Here is a 15,932-nt window from a genome sequence, read left to right as displayed (position 1 = left end):
AGCTGGCTAAGATACTGATGGAGAGGCACTATTTTCATTTTATCTGCTCCACAAGGAGTGTTTCAGCCCTTAGTTCAAACAAGCACTGCGGTGATAGGCTACGGGATAGGAGGTGAGAAGACATGAGACCCAGCAGAGCTCCCGGTACAGAGAGAAACACAGACACGCATGCAGGCAAACAAAATATGGTTACAATCGTGCCGTCACTGGAGAAGAAACTGGAGGTACCTGAACACACAGGGCGCATGCCCAGCTAGAGGGATGGCAGGAGCAGATAGATCCTGGAGAAAGTGAGGTCTGAGCTGAGCCCTGAGGGATGAAAGGACCTAGGGGAAGTCAAAGGGAAGTGGTGAGAGCAACATTCTAAGAAGGAAAAAAATAGTTTGGGCACAAGGAGAAACAGGTGATGTGTGTGGGGGCCAAGCCACCAGAGGTTCCACGTGACCAGGCATTCTGTGCAGGAGAGGAAAAGTGGCAAGAAATGGACGTGCTGAGGTGGAGGGTGACCAGATCATGAAGAGCCATGTAGGCCGTGATGAGGATTTATATTCTATAAGGGATGAGACCCATCAATGGTTTTTAATGGAACTGATTTTAGAAAGATCACTCTGACTAGAGAATGGAAAATTAGAGGATATAAGGCTTGAAAGGCAAGGCAAGGCTGCCAGTTGGGAGACTATTTCAAGAAGCCTAATAATAGAGAGATGATGCTGGTCTGACTGGATAGAGACAGGGGAGAGAAAAATGGGAGAATCTGACAACTATAAGGAAATAGAATTCACTGGACTTGGGGACTGACCAGAAGCAGGCGACTCACCAGGAAAGAGACAAGGAAGGAAACTAAGACAATCATGGGTTTCTTACTCGGGCCACCAGGAGGATAATGATGCCTAGATCACTTTGTCATGAAATGGGGACACAGTTTAGGACTGATACGCAAGCTGGTCTCCCCGCCCAAAGTCTCAATGGCTGACAACACTTTTCACATGGCTTCCAGAGGAAGAGTTCGAGAGTACCAATGTGATTGTGTTACTCACTTGCTTAGAAAACTTTTAATGTTTCTGAAGTCCCCACTGTGGTAGAGGAAAGGAATAAGACTGGGGGAAAAAAAAAAAAAGACAAGCTTACTGACCAAGTGGTCAAGTTGATGGGATGCTATGGGTCTGAAACAAAACATGGGTTCCTCCGGGAGACAGCTTCAAACACAGAGGCTGGGGGCGGTGGGAGGGTGGGGAGTGCATGGTGCAGGCAGTGCCACTGAGGAAAACTAAGGTTGATCCCGCAGAAAGCAGGTCAACTCAACAAATCAGGCCAGAAATAACCTACTGAAATGAGCTGGGGGCTGGGGAAGAGGAAGACAAATGTTGAAGAACAGCAAAATGTCAGACAAGCTCAAGATAATCATTAAGACAATGTCAAATGAACATAAGCTTGGAATAAGGAAAGGGCAAGAAAGGGAATTCTGGGGCAATTACCATAGAGTGAGGGTTCGCATCCTAACTTTTGTAGGTTGCTGATCATGGGTGACCAGAGACCTATAGGTTATGAAACAGTGACCCTCCCTCCCCTCCAAACTAAACTCCAAATTCCTTAGTGTGGCATACACTATACGTTATTTACTATCTATATGATCCTGCCCTTCTCTCCAACTCTGATCTATAAATCTCTGTCCCATAAATCGCTGCGTGTGTCTGAAAGTTCCCAAAGTATGTGGCCTCTGTGCCTCTACACAGGTTTTCCCGAGTAACTACCCAAATAACTGCATCTTTCAGGCAAAGCTTGGAGACCTCCTCGGCCTGCCCCCCTCAGTTTGTGCTTTCTCATCACACCAGGCTTCACAATATACCGTAAATGTGATTTTATCTATTCACATCCTCCACAAACTACCTGAGAGCAAAGGTTGTGTCTTCTTACTTTTACATCCACTATTCCCCAGAACAGTGTGTAAAATACATGCAATTAATTATTGTTGGATGAATGGTTTATAGGTATAAAAACACAAACTTGAAACACAGGACCATAATCAAATTATGCATGTCCCCTTTTCTTTTTACACACAATAGGAAAACTGGTAATAGTAGCAATTGGATAGCTCCCGTCCCCACCAAAAAAAAAATGTAAAACTAATACAGATGATCTTCAACAAGAGTCTGAACTGCATGGGTCAGTTCACAATTGTTTTTGATAAATACAGCACTGTATTATCTTTTCCCTTCCTTTCGACTTTCTTAATAATATTTTCCTTTCTCTAGCTTACTTTTTTTGTAAGAATACAGTGTATAGCACATATAACATACAAACATGCATTAATTGACTATTTATATTACCCATAAGGTCTCTAGTCAAGAGCAGGCTATTCGTTCTTAACTTTCGGGGTGTCAAAAGTTCTACGTGGATTTCTGACTCTGCTAGAGCATTAATGCCCCTAACCTTTGTTATTGTTCGAGGGTGAACTGTACTGAGAATGGCATATATTTGTAGAACAATTTCCAACTCTTATACACAGTTACCTCAAAAGTGAAGGAAGAATTAGGTAAGCTCTGGAGACATTGAATAACCACAGGACTACTGATCTGATTCAGGGAACTCAAAACTAAGATGAAAAATTGACAGTCTGGGGGCACCTGGGTGGCTCAGTTCGTTGAGCATCTGACTTCAGCTCAGGTCATGATCTCATCATCCAAGTTCAAGGCCTGCATCAGGCTCTGTGCCAACAGCTTGGAGCCTGGAACCGGCTTCATATTCTGTGTCTCCATCTATCTCTGCTCCTCTTCCTACCCTCTCTCTCTCTCTCAAAAACAAAAAAATACAAACATAATTTTTTAAATTGACAGTCTGTCCCTAACCTAGACTGGCTAGCCCTTATTTATGTTTGCGAGGAAGGCCTTGGGAATTCCCAGTGACACTAGGTGATCTCAAAGGGAAGCAGTATTTTGAAATGTCCCATACCTCTGCCATGTCATGAAGTTCCCAGAATACCCAGAATTGCTTGGTTCTAGCTGAAGACATTCCCAAGGCAATCCAGGACAGATGGTGCCCTTCCAAGGGAAAGGTGAATTCAATATACTGTCTCTTATAGGTGAAGTGCTGGGATAGTTAGTACCCTCTATTCTCTATTTAAATGTCTCTCAGCCCAACAGTCTCCCCAAATTTCAGGGTCTTTAGTTTCTTTAGGGTGATCCTTTTTAACTGTGAATAAATGTCACAAAACTATTTGTAACTTTTCCTTCAATTGCTTCGATAGTCAATAAACCCAAACTTCATTTATAACTTTTCATTTCAATTTTGTGGCACAAATAATTTTAGCCCTCATTTTTTAAACTATGATGGATTTAAAATACTTCAAACCTACTCTCTTACAGATAAAAATGCACCAGTGTAAAGAAATGGAGATGAGAACTCACACATTTATGTTCAACTCTACACAGCCTCATATTAAAAAAAAACCTTTAAATTACAGAGACATTAGCAATTATTTTTATTTAAGTAATAAATATATATGCACTTACTTGTATTTTAGTTTTACAGAATTTCCAGGTTTCCCCCATGGAAGAACTACAAAATCTTTGGTGTTCATGATCACTGTTGGGTTTTTTTCCCCCCACTGTCTTGATATTATCTAAAAATCGTTAAGACTTGCAAAAACATCTGAAAAAGTAACAGGCAAAAGAATAATGTCAGTTAAATTACAAATTCAAATTAAATTACAAATTCAAAACTACATGCAATTCAGGCAGGTTTAAAAAATTTTTTTAATGTTTATTTATTTTTGAGACAGAGAGAGACAGAGAGTGAGTGGGGGAGGGGCAGAGAGAGAGGAGACACAGAATCTGAAACAGGCTCCAGGCTCTGAGCTGTCAGCACAGAGCCTGACGTGGGGCTTAAACCCACGAACTACAAGATCATGACCTGAGCCAAAGTGGGACGCTCCACCAACTGATCCACCCAGGAGCTCCCAGGCATGTTTTAAAAAACAGGAATTGTTATAAGGAAAAAAGCTGAATCAGAGGCTAAACAATAAATACATATATGCTAAATACATTGTAAGTTTCACAAATATTTAAATACTAATGAAGTTATAAATATAGCATATATGATGGAAATAAAATTTTACCAATAATTACATAGCAAAAGACTGGAAATAGTCAACTGAAAGTGAAGAATGCACTCATAAAGACCAGCACATACTCTGATTCTTTCTATGGTGAAGAGTATAAAAATATATATGAGGTTTTGTTTTCATCCAAAAATAATATCCAAGGCTAAATAATACAGGGAAAAGAAAAGAACTTTAGAGACACAATCCAAACTCAAAACCTTTTTTGTTCATATATGGTAATATAAAATGAGAATTAAGGTATGTAATAATTACCCAAAGGCATTCTAATATCCTCATTCATCAAAGAAAATTTTAATGATGCTCTTTGCCTAAGATCAGAAATTAGCATATTTAGAAAGAATTTTTCAACAAGAAATGAAACAAAGAAGATTTTCTGCCTAACTCCAAGTTAACCAGAAAATTAAATTATTCAGAACACCCTATTTCCTAGTATCCCAATTATTCATGGTTCTATAATAATTTACTCTGTAATGCTGAATTACTGAATCATATGCACAACCATTAGATTTTTATATGAATAAAAATTTCCAAATTCTGAATGCCCTTAAAGAAATATGGGGGTCATTGTCATAGAGTCCATAGGCTTAAATGGCCAAACCATTTGATACTGTTGGTTTACAGATGTGTTTCTATGTACTTAAAACCCCTATACATATTTACTAAAGCTCTGCTTTATGCAAGGCACTGTGCTGAGAGGCATGGAGTCAAGGCCCAAGGAGATTTGTTTGACTAGCTCAAATGGCATAGAGTCAAAAAGGGCATATAAGACTATATACAAAAGCCATAAAATAGGGTATAAATTATAAAGGCCATAAAACCTACAGATGTAATAATAAAAGACGAGAGAGAGATTTCAAGCAAGCTAGCATTTAAAGTGGGGTTTTGAGGAGAATAGCGGCTTGTATAAAAAGATGGACTGGGTGAACACTTTACACTATGAGAAAGAACAGCTCTTGAATGGGGACTAATGACTGGTTCCATTTGGTTGAAATACAGGTTACATGGAAGGGGGAAAAGTAGGCATAAGATTGGACGTTTAGGCTGAGGCCCAATAATAAGTGGCTTTAAATGCCAAGTTAAGGCATTTGGAATTCACTCTGTAGCTAATGAGAGTCACTGAAAGTTTTAGAGGGAGAACAGAAAATAAGTCTAGAAGCTTTCCTTGAAAACTTAAGGAGAGAAGGCCTCAGAATAGGAATAACCAAACAGAAGGCTATTGTGACGTGGAAGTCTACATAATCAAATGTGCAGTTCTACAGTTTTGTTCCTTTGGGACTGTATCATAATTTCAATGATGCAACCACTGATCAAACCACTTTTGGAATGCCTCCGTGAAGCCTTCTGCAGAGCCCATCATATGCCCAACAAACACACAAATCTACTTTGTTGTGCCTCATTTAAAATTAAAAATTATATTGTTTGCCAGGAGCGAATACTTTATTCATTCAAATCTAGTTTCAAGTTACTCTACCTCCAAAAAATCAAATCTACCCTGAAAAGGTAGATTTTTACTACCTTGAAGAAAATTCTGAAGGAATTTATTTCTGACGATAATTCTAAATAGGATTATACAAAATAATTCTATATTGTAAGCAATGTAGTAGATACATCATAAGACTAAGTGTATATGTGTCTTCAATAAACACTCACTTTTTTAAGTTTATTCACTTATGAGAGAGAGAGTGAATGTCTGGGAGGGCCAGAGACAGAGACACACAGAATCGAATTAGAAGCAGGCTCCAGGCTCTGAGCTGTGAGCAAAGAGCCCGACACAGGGCTTGAACCCATGAACTGTGAGATCATGACCTGAGCTGAAGTTGGATGTTCAACCAACTCGGCCACCCAGGTGCCCCCAATAAACATTTATGTAGCTACTCCTTCCTGACCTGTTTGTGCGTACTGAGGTCACAATGCTAAATAAAGTGCCTTCGTTCAAAGAACTCAGAATCAAAGGGAAAGCACACAATGACAACATCACGGAACATTCCAACAGGGAAATACTTAGGAGGGACATTTAATTTAAGTCAGACTCATTTCTTAAGTACCAAGTCCTCTCTCTCAAAGCTTTCCTCCTGTGGGGAGGGAGGATGCATCATTTTCTACCCTGTCCTTGTAGGTGAAAACTTTGTCTCCCTTAAATGTGCCTTTAAAAAAGACTTCCGGAATAATCCTACTCAAAAAGAGTCTCTCTTTTCGATCATTATTTGGAAATCCAACTGCTGGACCCTAGTCTACTGTGGATTAATTTTTCGAGAAAAGTTCCATACTGTTATCGTCGCCACCACCATCAAAAAAAAAATAATCAAAAGTTATACGTGGGTTTTTAACTGTGTGGGCTACTGGTGTGCCTAATCCCCCCATTGTTCAATGGTCAGCTGTATATGTACATATGCATAAAACTGAACTAATACATGAAGACTGAAATGAAAAAAAAAGTCTAAATTTCTTTAGGACAAGATGGTTCAGATTTATAGCTCTGCTGATAATGTGATTTAACCAATAAATGGTGTTATTTGGGGGCATTTCACTTCACTGAATGCAATTAGTAAGGCTCCTTCTCAGTTAAATGTTTCATCAAGTCACACACATAAGCCAATTTTCTTGTATGAAGAGAAAAGCAAGATTATAATTGTGAGTCATGCTGTTCTGCCTGTTTCCTTTCATAAAACCAACAGAGAATTAGTCACCTTTCTTGGGACAGCAAGGATATAATAATGTCAGCAGGAAGAATAGCAAAGCACAAAACTTTAGTCATTTAATGGAATCCGGGAAATAGAGATAAACTCCCTATTATGCAAACTTTGTAGTTCCACGTGTGCTTTGATGACTCAGTTTTTTTCCTGATAATTAACTACCAAAAGTCTAATAGTTATTTGGAAAATGTTCTTGCTAACTGATTTGTTAGACTGCATCATTTTTCTGTCCCCAACTTGTTCTTCACACATATACACATACTATGACTCAATATGGTCCATAATGGTTTGATTCTTCTTCTACATAAGTTCTCATCCTGAGAATGTAACCCAAACATCAAGGCCAGCTACCACAGAATGGAAACAAGAAAATTATGATAATTTGTGCTCCTAGAAACTCAGAGTATTTATCAAGAGTTGCCCTAGACTTCTAGAATTTGCCATGACACCACTGAGAGTTTGGGGAAACCACTGTTTTCAAGATAGGACAATTTTTGTAACTGAAAGCTAATCTAAGATTAGTTGATTAGTCTAATGACCCAGAATCATCTTATTAGACTTGAAAACTTAAAAGCCAATAAATCACAATTTTTCCTTACTTTGACACATATTTGACACATATTTCCTTACTTTGACACATATTCTGAAAGCAAGCTCTTTTGGATGGATTAACATGTTTGCCATCGTATTTAGAAAGCAGATATCCAAGCAAGAAATATTAAAATGAATTTCAATAAAAATAGTACTTTTAAACTCTTAAAAAGAATGGTACTTTTAATATTTCCACTATCTGATATCATTCTTATTCTAAATATATACGTATATTTTTAAAACCTGTTTTTAAAATCTAAGGAAAAGACTGGTAATACATGATCCTTGGCATAATATCTTGTGCTTTAGTGGCCCACTAAATAAGTCTATCCGATTTTCTCCTCTCAGTGGCCATGAAAGTAAATTAGGTGTTGACTTCTCGACTGCACTTAATCTTTCACCCAACCAACATCACTGATAAACCCTGCTTCAGGGCATTAAATAGTGCCCATGTCACCCATTTTTTTTACCTTGTACCTGCAGGTTCCCTTGAGAACAATTAAGAAAGTCTGCTTTCTTAAGGTATCTGTTTAAAATAGTTGCCCACTAAAAATGATAAGTAATGTTAAAAGATACTAGGTTTAAGTTCAGAGGACCTTTGTGTCAGAGTGGTTCTGAGCCTGTTTATCCATGTATTAAATGATGAGAATTCAACTCCCACCTAATTTGCAGGATCTCAAACAAAAGGACTCTAATTTGTGGTCGGTAAATCAGCGGGCTCCTTAAGGGCCACCAGAGAGTTTAGGGTTCAGAGAAGGGGCAGCGTTAGAAATTACCTTGAGAGGCAATGAGGAAGCATCAAGGTTTTTCTTAAGCCACAGCTTCTCGGATTTCATCTATTTTACACAAGGAGCCTCTGGGTCAGATTTAATGTAAAGACACTCCTCAATAGCTTAAAAACATGCTTTAAAGCACAACAGTAAATCAATATACAATTATTATTAATTCTGTATCAATTGAAAACTTCCTATGAATACAAATAGCAAGGAAAGTATTTAATTCATAAATTCAGAATATTAAGCCCTTTTATATTTATCTATCCTATCCATTCTCATACAATCCACCATTACCCTAAGTGGTCTCTTATGAATATCTTAGAAATGGGAAAATTAAGGCAAGACTGGTGACAAAGTCAGAAATTACCATTTTATTCCCAGTCCTGTTAGCTCTTAAGACTTAAAATCTAAATTGTTCTATATACTTAAAATGACAAATTTATAACATTCATATTCTTTCCCCGTTTGTATTCTCAACCTGTCATTAAAAGGAAATTTAGAGAAAGAACTGTTTGGCATCAAGTTACCTTCTAAATTTTACAGTCATGTTTTTAGACACCGGTGAAAAACATTTGGGTATCAAATTGCCCCCATGTAATATAAGGTCACAAAATTTTTTCTCTAAAATTTTTCCTCATATCCAGAAGAAAAAAAATTCCTCATTAGCTCTGTTTGATACTTGAGAGCCTCAATTATTGCATTCCAATCTTCCTACACATTATGCTTTATTTTCCACTTCTCTGCTCACCAAGATTTATTCCATTCAGTGCCAGGTTGGAAGGCCACCTCTATCATGAAGATTTCTTCCATCAAAAGTGAACTTCTCTTCCTGTAAGAACATCACGTGCATTACACTCACTTGCTATTATGTGTTGCCTTATGTTATTTTTTCTTGCTTTGCTTTTACAGGTGTTGTTTCCCTGAGCATCCCAAATATTTGAGGGCAGTCCTGCCATTGATCTGTGAAACCCCCACAGTTAGAAGAGTGCCTACACATAATGTACTGCCAGTAATAATATGCTAACTTTTAAATATTTAGCTTTTTCCTGTTTTGTATTGCACAATCTTATGAAAAAAATTTAAACATATTCTCTTTCCCACTTCAACAAATCTTTTTGTTTTCTTTTTTCCATGTATCCTACCAGACTTTGGTGAACATTCAACAAACATAGGAACACCTCTTCGATTAGGTATCAGATTATCAGATTAGGTATCAGATTAGGCACTGAAAAACAGGGTGAGCCAAACAGGTATAGTACCAATCCTCACTGAACTTGTACTCTGGTGCAAAAAAAAAAAAAAAAGTAGGAAAAAAATTTAAAAAGCAAATAAAATAACTGTGGGAAGTATGAAGTGTTTTTGAAGGACTGAGGTACTTACAAATAAATGTGTAATACAACCGGAAATATTATGGGAGGTCAGGGCAAGCCTCTATGTAGGTTATAAAATAAGGTGATGGAGGTGGTAGAGGGTTTGTTGTTATTTTTGTTTTCACTTTCCATAAGCATACAGTTTGCAGAGTTTTAATCCTGTGTAGCTTCAAATTTATACAACTTTTTAATGAGTCTTGGTAACTCTGGATTTTAAAAGGCAGATTATAAAAATATACATAACTGAACCTATATATGAGCACCTCTCGTGCTGATTTGGGGACAGAAGCAAAAACTCCCACAGTTTCAGATTTCCTAGGAAACTGCCACCCCTCACCTTGACCTCTACTTGGGAAGAGCAGACTTCTATAATACAGCGGGTGCATGTGGCCATCCAGGCAGAAAGCAGGCTACAAAAGGGGACATGGAATGGACTGCCGCAGCAACAAATTTCTCATAAGGGACCCAAGACTTCAAAGGATAAAAAAAAAAAAAAAAAAAAAAAAGGGTAGCATCTGAAAAGGTCAGGTTGTAGACGGGGTTCAACCGACGAGGCCCCGGTTTCCTTGCCTGCGGGTTCACTCTCGGTTCACATCACGGGCTGGGAAGTTCTTTGTTTATAGAAAAAGAGTTTTATCCTGAGGCCAAGGCCGTATCCTGCCGCCCGTGGGCCTGGCACTGTGTCGGGCACACGGCAGCGCTCAGCAAACACCTACGGGGCGGGCGCCCCAGCTCCACCCGGGAACCCTGTCTCCTTTCCCTCCGCCCCGCCATGCTCCCCGCACCCCGCAGGCCCGTCGGTCGCCCCTCCCCGCCAACCCGGAAGCCCTGCACCTCGCCGCCGGCGCGCCACCGTCGTCTGCAACGGGCCGACCCACCTGGAGACCCCAGCCGCCTGCGTCACCGCCTCCGGCTAGAGCTACCCCGGGCTTCCGCCTCGGTCTTCTTGGTTACCGCGTTGCCTCGGTAGCCATAGCAACCAGAACTCTTGGTCCTGCCGCCACTGACCAGCAGAGGGCACAAAGGAGCCCTGCCGAGAGTGGGAAGCGGGGAGACGGGCTGAAGGAAGAGAGAAGAGAGAGGAGAGCGTGCAGGAAAGCAGCGACTGGGATCTTTCCGGAAACGACAGGGCTGAGAAACCCAGCAGGCCATGAAGGCTCTCTGCTGGAGGGTCTCCTGCCACATTCCAAGCACTATTCTAAGAGTTTTGTCTGTCATATTTAATTCATCCTCACAATAGCCCAATTCATACCTAAGGAAACCAAGGCACAGAAAGTTTGAATAATGACCCAAAATTACAAAGCTGGAAAATGGCAGACCCAAGAAGAACAACCCAAGCAGTTTAGAACTCCCACATGTATGCTCTGTTCAATTGATTATCAAAGGTCACAATAGGTAAAGTCAGCACTAGAATCCAGGTCGCAAGAGCTTTCTTTTCTTTATGCCAAATAAATGACCCGTGGGTATGCGGGAGTCTACTATATAGGGTGAGATGGAGAAAGAGATAATCAGCCCATGCTTCTCAAACTTTTCTGTTCCAGTGACCTGTGGTGAAATTTTTTGCTTCCTAAATATGCTGTAGTTTATTTTTAAATCTTTATTTGCTTCAAGTAGGATATGTGGTTGGTTCTGCGGTTAGTTGGTCTAAAAACTTCTATGCTTATCCACAGTGTTATCTGTCTTATTACTGGACTGATGACCTCAACTATTTTGGTTAAGATACTAAATTTGCACCATTGCCTTCCACATTAATGTGTCTGCCAGTACACATTTAAGAACGCATTTAATATTTTCCCCTGGCAAATTCAGTTGTATACACTTAACTAGCATATATAAGAAAAGACAATGGTGTGGCTATGATTCTGGACTTTGAAATTAAGGCAGACTTGAGTGTGAGTCCTGGTCCTGTTGTGTGAACTTGAGTGAGATAGAAAACTCAGTTTGACTGGTTAAATGAGATAATACACTTAGGGCATACATCCTATAGAATGGACGAGTAAATGAAACAGTGTATAGTAAGTCTTTAACACTAATCCAGGCCCACAGTTGGCACTTAATAAATGGTTAAAAAAAAACAAATGGTTGGGGCCCCTGGGTGGCTTAGTCGGTTAAGCGTCCGACTTTCGCTTAGGTCATGATCTCGCGGTTCGTGGGTTCGAGCCCCGCGTCGGGCTCTGTGCTGACTGCCAGCTCAGAGCCTGGAGCCTGTTTCAGAGTCTGTGTCTCTCTCTCTGACCCTCCCCTGCTCATGCTGTCGCTCTCTCTCTCCTAGAAATAAATAAAACATTTAAAAAAAAAAACAAAAACAAATGGTGGTAGTGGTGTAGCTACGGTGACTGTTATCTAAGTACTTGTGGCATAAATTCACCAAGTCTTTTTGTTAAATCTAACACAAAGTCAACTTTCAAATGGACATGTGATAGTACTAGAATTTTCTTATGCAGGACTGTTTTCCAGACGTGCTCTTTAAATTACCAGGAAAGATATTTTCAGTGTGTATCCATTCATTCATCCATTCATTAATTCAACAAATATTTATTGAAAGTCCACTCTCCTACACCTGGAAAATACTGCAGTGACGAAAATGGAGCACTCCTGTTATAAAACTTGTATTTTAATAGAGGCAGAAAGACAATATAAAACCAAATAAATATAATATAAGGTTAAATGGTCAGGGAAGTTCCAGAATGCAAGGAGAGAGGAAGACATAGGACAGTTAGGGCCAGGAACATTCCAGACAGAGGGAAGAGCAAACAAACTTCAGTTTGGACCCAATCAATAGCAGTATTTTGCACAAAATCTCTGATTACTTCTGTATAACACATTTTTACTTTAAAAAGGAATTCTTACAATGCATTTACTGGTGCAGTCGTAAAATTAAACTCATAAAAATAACACACAAAATATTCTGGTACTTGTTAAAAGCATTGAAAGGACATTAACTTACTTATATTTAGAGAAATAGCTTAGCTTATGCCCAGTTATGCAAAACAAAACAGAGCCAAACAATAAGCCGATGCCAAGTTACAGGGTAAAATGAAAATTCTGAAAAGCCTGTCTATCAGAACCATGATTAGTGACAAAATGAAATGAAACATGTAAAAACAATGACACCTCTAAAGATAGGGTTTCCTCTTTGCCGAAGCGGAGTTCATTTAACTGACACCGGCAATTCTGCAAATAGTTTACCACATCTGAATCAGGCGCACGGTATTCCTGAGGGTTTTGCAAATGCGTGCCTATTGCACCAGTGTGAAGACAAGAGCTGAACACAAGTTTTCTGAACTAAGAATATTCAATGTAAAAAGGTAAAAATTACCCACATTGAAAAAACCGAGGGCACAGACTCACTGAATTCAAAGGGCAGCTACAACGTCATGCTTACAAAGACATTCTCTCTCTCTCTCTGTAACACACACACACGCACGCACGCACGCACGCACTCCTGCATTAAGCAAGCCCTGCTCAGTAAGTAACCTTATTTTGTACTTGATAGGCTGCTGTCTGCAGGAAAAGTGTGGCAGGCCTCAGGAATTTCTGGCCACTCACAGCTGATAAAAGTTCTTAGATGAGCTGCAAAAATGTCCAGTTCCATATAATTTTCAAAATTCTGCATGCAATGTAGGGTTAAGTTCCTTCCTCTTTGCGGTGGTTGGGCCTTCTGAATATAGGGAGGCCTGGAGTCGAGAACTGTGAAAAGAGGCTTGTGTTTCTGTTCCTTGTCCATTCTTGTTTGGGTCTTTTGAATTGCCTACATTGAAATCACGGGAAAGGACTTAAACCAGTAAAGTTCTAGCCCAGCTGGTACTGAGCCTGCCAGGTGTTTTGAGTAGTCCATTCTGCTGAGACCACCCCACCCCTACCCACGAAGGACCTCTCACCTACATACCTCCAGAGGTGGGTGATGCCTTCTCTCAATGCCTTTGGTTACTGAGCCCCTAGGCATCAAGTGATCATTCTTGCCTCTCTAATGTGGGGTCTCAGTGATCCTCTGCACAGAATTTTAAGTGACCTGTTTTCACTTACATTTTTGCATATCCCATGTCTGACCTACAGGAAATCCAATCCCCTCTCTTTAGCTCTGTTTTACATCAGCAACCAGTCAACTTAGTTGCACTTATGACTCCCCAGATGGAAGTAAAAAACGGGTCTGCTTCATCTCCAATTGCAGGGACCCCATTGACGCATGTCTTACCAGAGTTGAAATGACAGTCAGAGACTGTTAACAGACATGTCCAAAACTTTAAAATAAGGTAAAGGAATAATTACATATCTTTTCAATGCCCACTCTAAGAGCCCACTCAAAGGTTACCTTATTGTCTAGGAAAATTCCCTAGTGTGCTTATCATTTACTATTCTATTCATAAGCCTGTGTAAAAATACATGTTAGTTGGTAGGTTTTTTCATCTACATCTTTCATATTATGTGCATCTAGATATGCAGATAAGATCCCTACTTTAGATAAAATAATTCCAGAGTGGTTTTATCACCCTGTAGTGCATTAACCAGTCTGGTATCTAACCTAGAAATCTCATACCAATATTTTGTGTCAATGTCTATATATAGTTCGCCTCTCAAAATTTTTTGAACCAGCTTTTCCATCCTGGTGGTTTCTCTTGGAGTGAATCAAATAAACTGTGGAGCATATACATTCTATATTTATAGAACATGTTCGTATCTACTGTAACTACATGTTGATATTACCAGGCCTTTCTCTTTTAAAGGGCGATGGGACACAGCATACCAGTGGCTTTCCAAAAGAACTCTCTCAACCTTCACTCTACTTCTTGGCTGCTCAAACTCTTTTCTAGGAAGAAGCTGGTGGTCAGTTCAGGACTACAAGTTTTCCACCAACTCCACTGTACAAACCCTGCAATGTAATCTTACTTTGAAATGGAACATCTACTTCTTCATGCCCTGGCAGGCACTGAATATAATAAATCCTATTACATATGGATGGGATTTTTCAAATTGTCAGGGACAGTGAGCTTCAGAGGCAACATAAAATTACAAAAAGATTTCTTAGAACCCTGAATTAGTATGATATAAATATATTTAAGTGCATCTGAAGGGCTCAACTTAAAGAAGGAAGAAGAAACGTGTAGTTAGGAGGTGACTTTGTCCTTTTATAATTTTTCTCAGCATTGTAATTTCTGGCTGTCACCAATGACACAGAATTCTTCAGCAAATAAATTTCCCTAACACAAGGCAATTATTACTGATGTTTCACAAGTGGAGGAAAATCGTCAGGGCATATGATAAATTTCTGCCTCCTGCAGTGTGCAGTTCTTTCTCAGTTGAAAAATAAATGTACAGGCTTGTTGGACAGGCACAGCTTCATTCAATCAGCCTTTATTCAATACCTGCTCTATCCCAGGCACTGCCCAACATGGGTAGAAAGAGGAATGAAGACAGCATCTCCGCCCTGGAGGAACCCACGGAGGTTCCTGGAGGTCTCTCTGTCTAATGAGAGACCTGAGAGTTTACAGACAATTGATATGTAATGCAGCAAATACCGTATTCACAAAATAGGGGGTCGTGACAGGTTTGTGGCATGGCTAGAATCTCTGAGTCATTCAAACACAGTATATTAGGCAGAGAAGTAAGGATAAAAAAGAATGCTGTGGTCAAATTTAAAAGCATCCTGGAGAAGTTGAAGGTGTTATGCTGAGTGACATAAGTCAGGCACAGAAGGACACATATCATATGTTTGCACATATAGGAAGATTAGGAGGAACTTAACAGAGGACCATGGGGGAGAAGAAGGTGAAAAATAGTTGGGGAGAGGGAAGGAGGCAAACCACGAGAGACTCTTGAATGCCGAGAACAAACTGAGGGCTGATGGGGGTCGAGGACAAGGGAAGGGGGGTGATGGGCACAGAGGAGGGCACTTGTGGGGATGAGCACTGGGTGTTATATGGAAACCAACTTGACAATAAACAATTTAAGAAAAAATAAATAAATAAATGCATCCTGGACATGATACAATTCACAATGGAAACCCCAAAATTGTTTTTAAAGCAGAAAATAATCATCCCAGTATGCATATAGCAACATCCTTCAAAGGTAATTCTGGAGAAGATGGAGACAAAGGGACAATTTTAAAATACACCTATATTAGTCGAAGATAGAAATGGTGAGTGTGGAATAAATCAATACAGAGGTGACAGGCCAAATGAGATAGATTCAAAGGGAATTCTTAAACTCTAACATCACTTGGAGAATGAAAACATGTGCCTGTCAAGGAATAGGGACCAAAAAGGTGATGTAGAAAGTAGTTCAGTTTTGAAGTTTTTATTTTTGTGATAGCAATAAGAATTAATAAAAAAATAAAATATAGGTCTGATATAGGGAAAGTGAATAGGGCTGGTCATATACATTA

General features: G+C 39.5%; 1 protein-coding gene across 2 annotated transcripts in view; it reads right to left on the bottom strand.

Annotated features, from left to right (window-relative positions):
* The window catches only part of ZBBX (zinc finger B-box domain containing), a 119,925-nt gene extending 109,438 nt beyond the window's left edge, over positions 1-10,487 (bottom strand). For both annotated transcript variants that reach the window (XM_039241933.1, XM_039241934.1), the window contains exons 1-3: positions 10,429-10,487; positions 8,929-9,009; positions 3,510-3,648 (exon numbers count right to left, since the gene is read on the bottom strand). In XM_039241933.1, coding sequence (XP_039097864.1) covers positions 3,510-3,577 — 68 coding nt within the window. In that variant the 5' untranslated portion in view covers positions 3,578-3,648; positions 8,929-9,009; positions 10,429-10,487. The remainder of the gene's footprint in view (positions 1-3,509; positions 3,649-8,928; positions 9,010-10,428) is intronic.
* Between the last annotated feature and the right edge of the window lie 5,445 nt (positions 10,488-15,932).

This window comes from Hyaena hyaena, unplaced genomic scaffold, assembly GCF_003009895.1.
Source record: "Hyaena hyaena isolate Hyena2069 unplaced genomic scaffold, ASM300989v1 scaffold_200, whole genome shotgun sequence".
Lineage (NCBI taxonomy): Eukaryota > Metazoa > Chordata > Mammalia > Carnivora > Hyaenidae > Hyaena > Hyaena hyaena.
The sequence above is the reverse complement of the archived record's forward strand: the minus strand, read 5'-3'. Positions and strand labels throughout refer to the sequence as shown.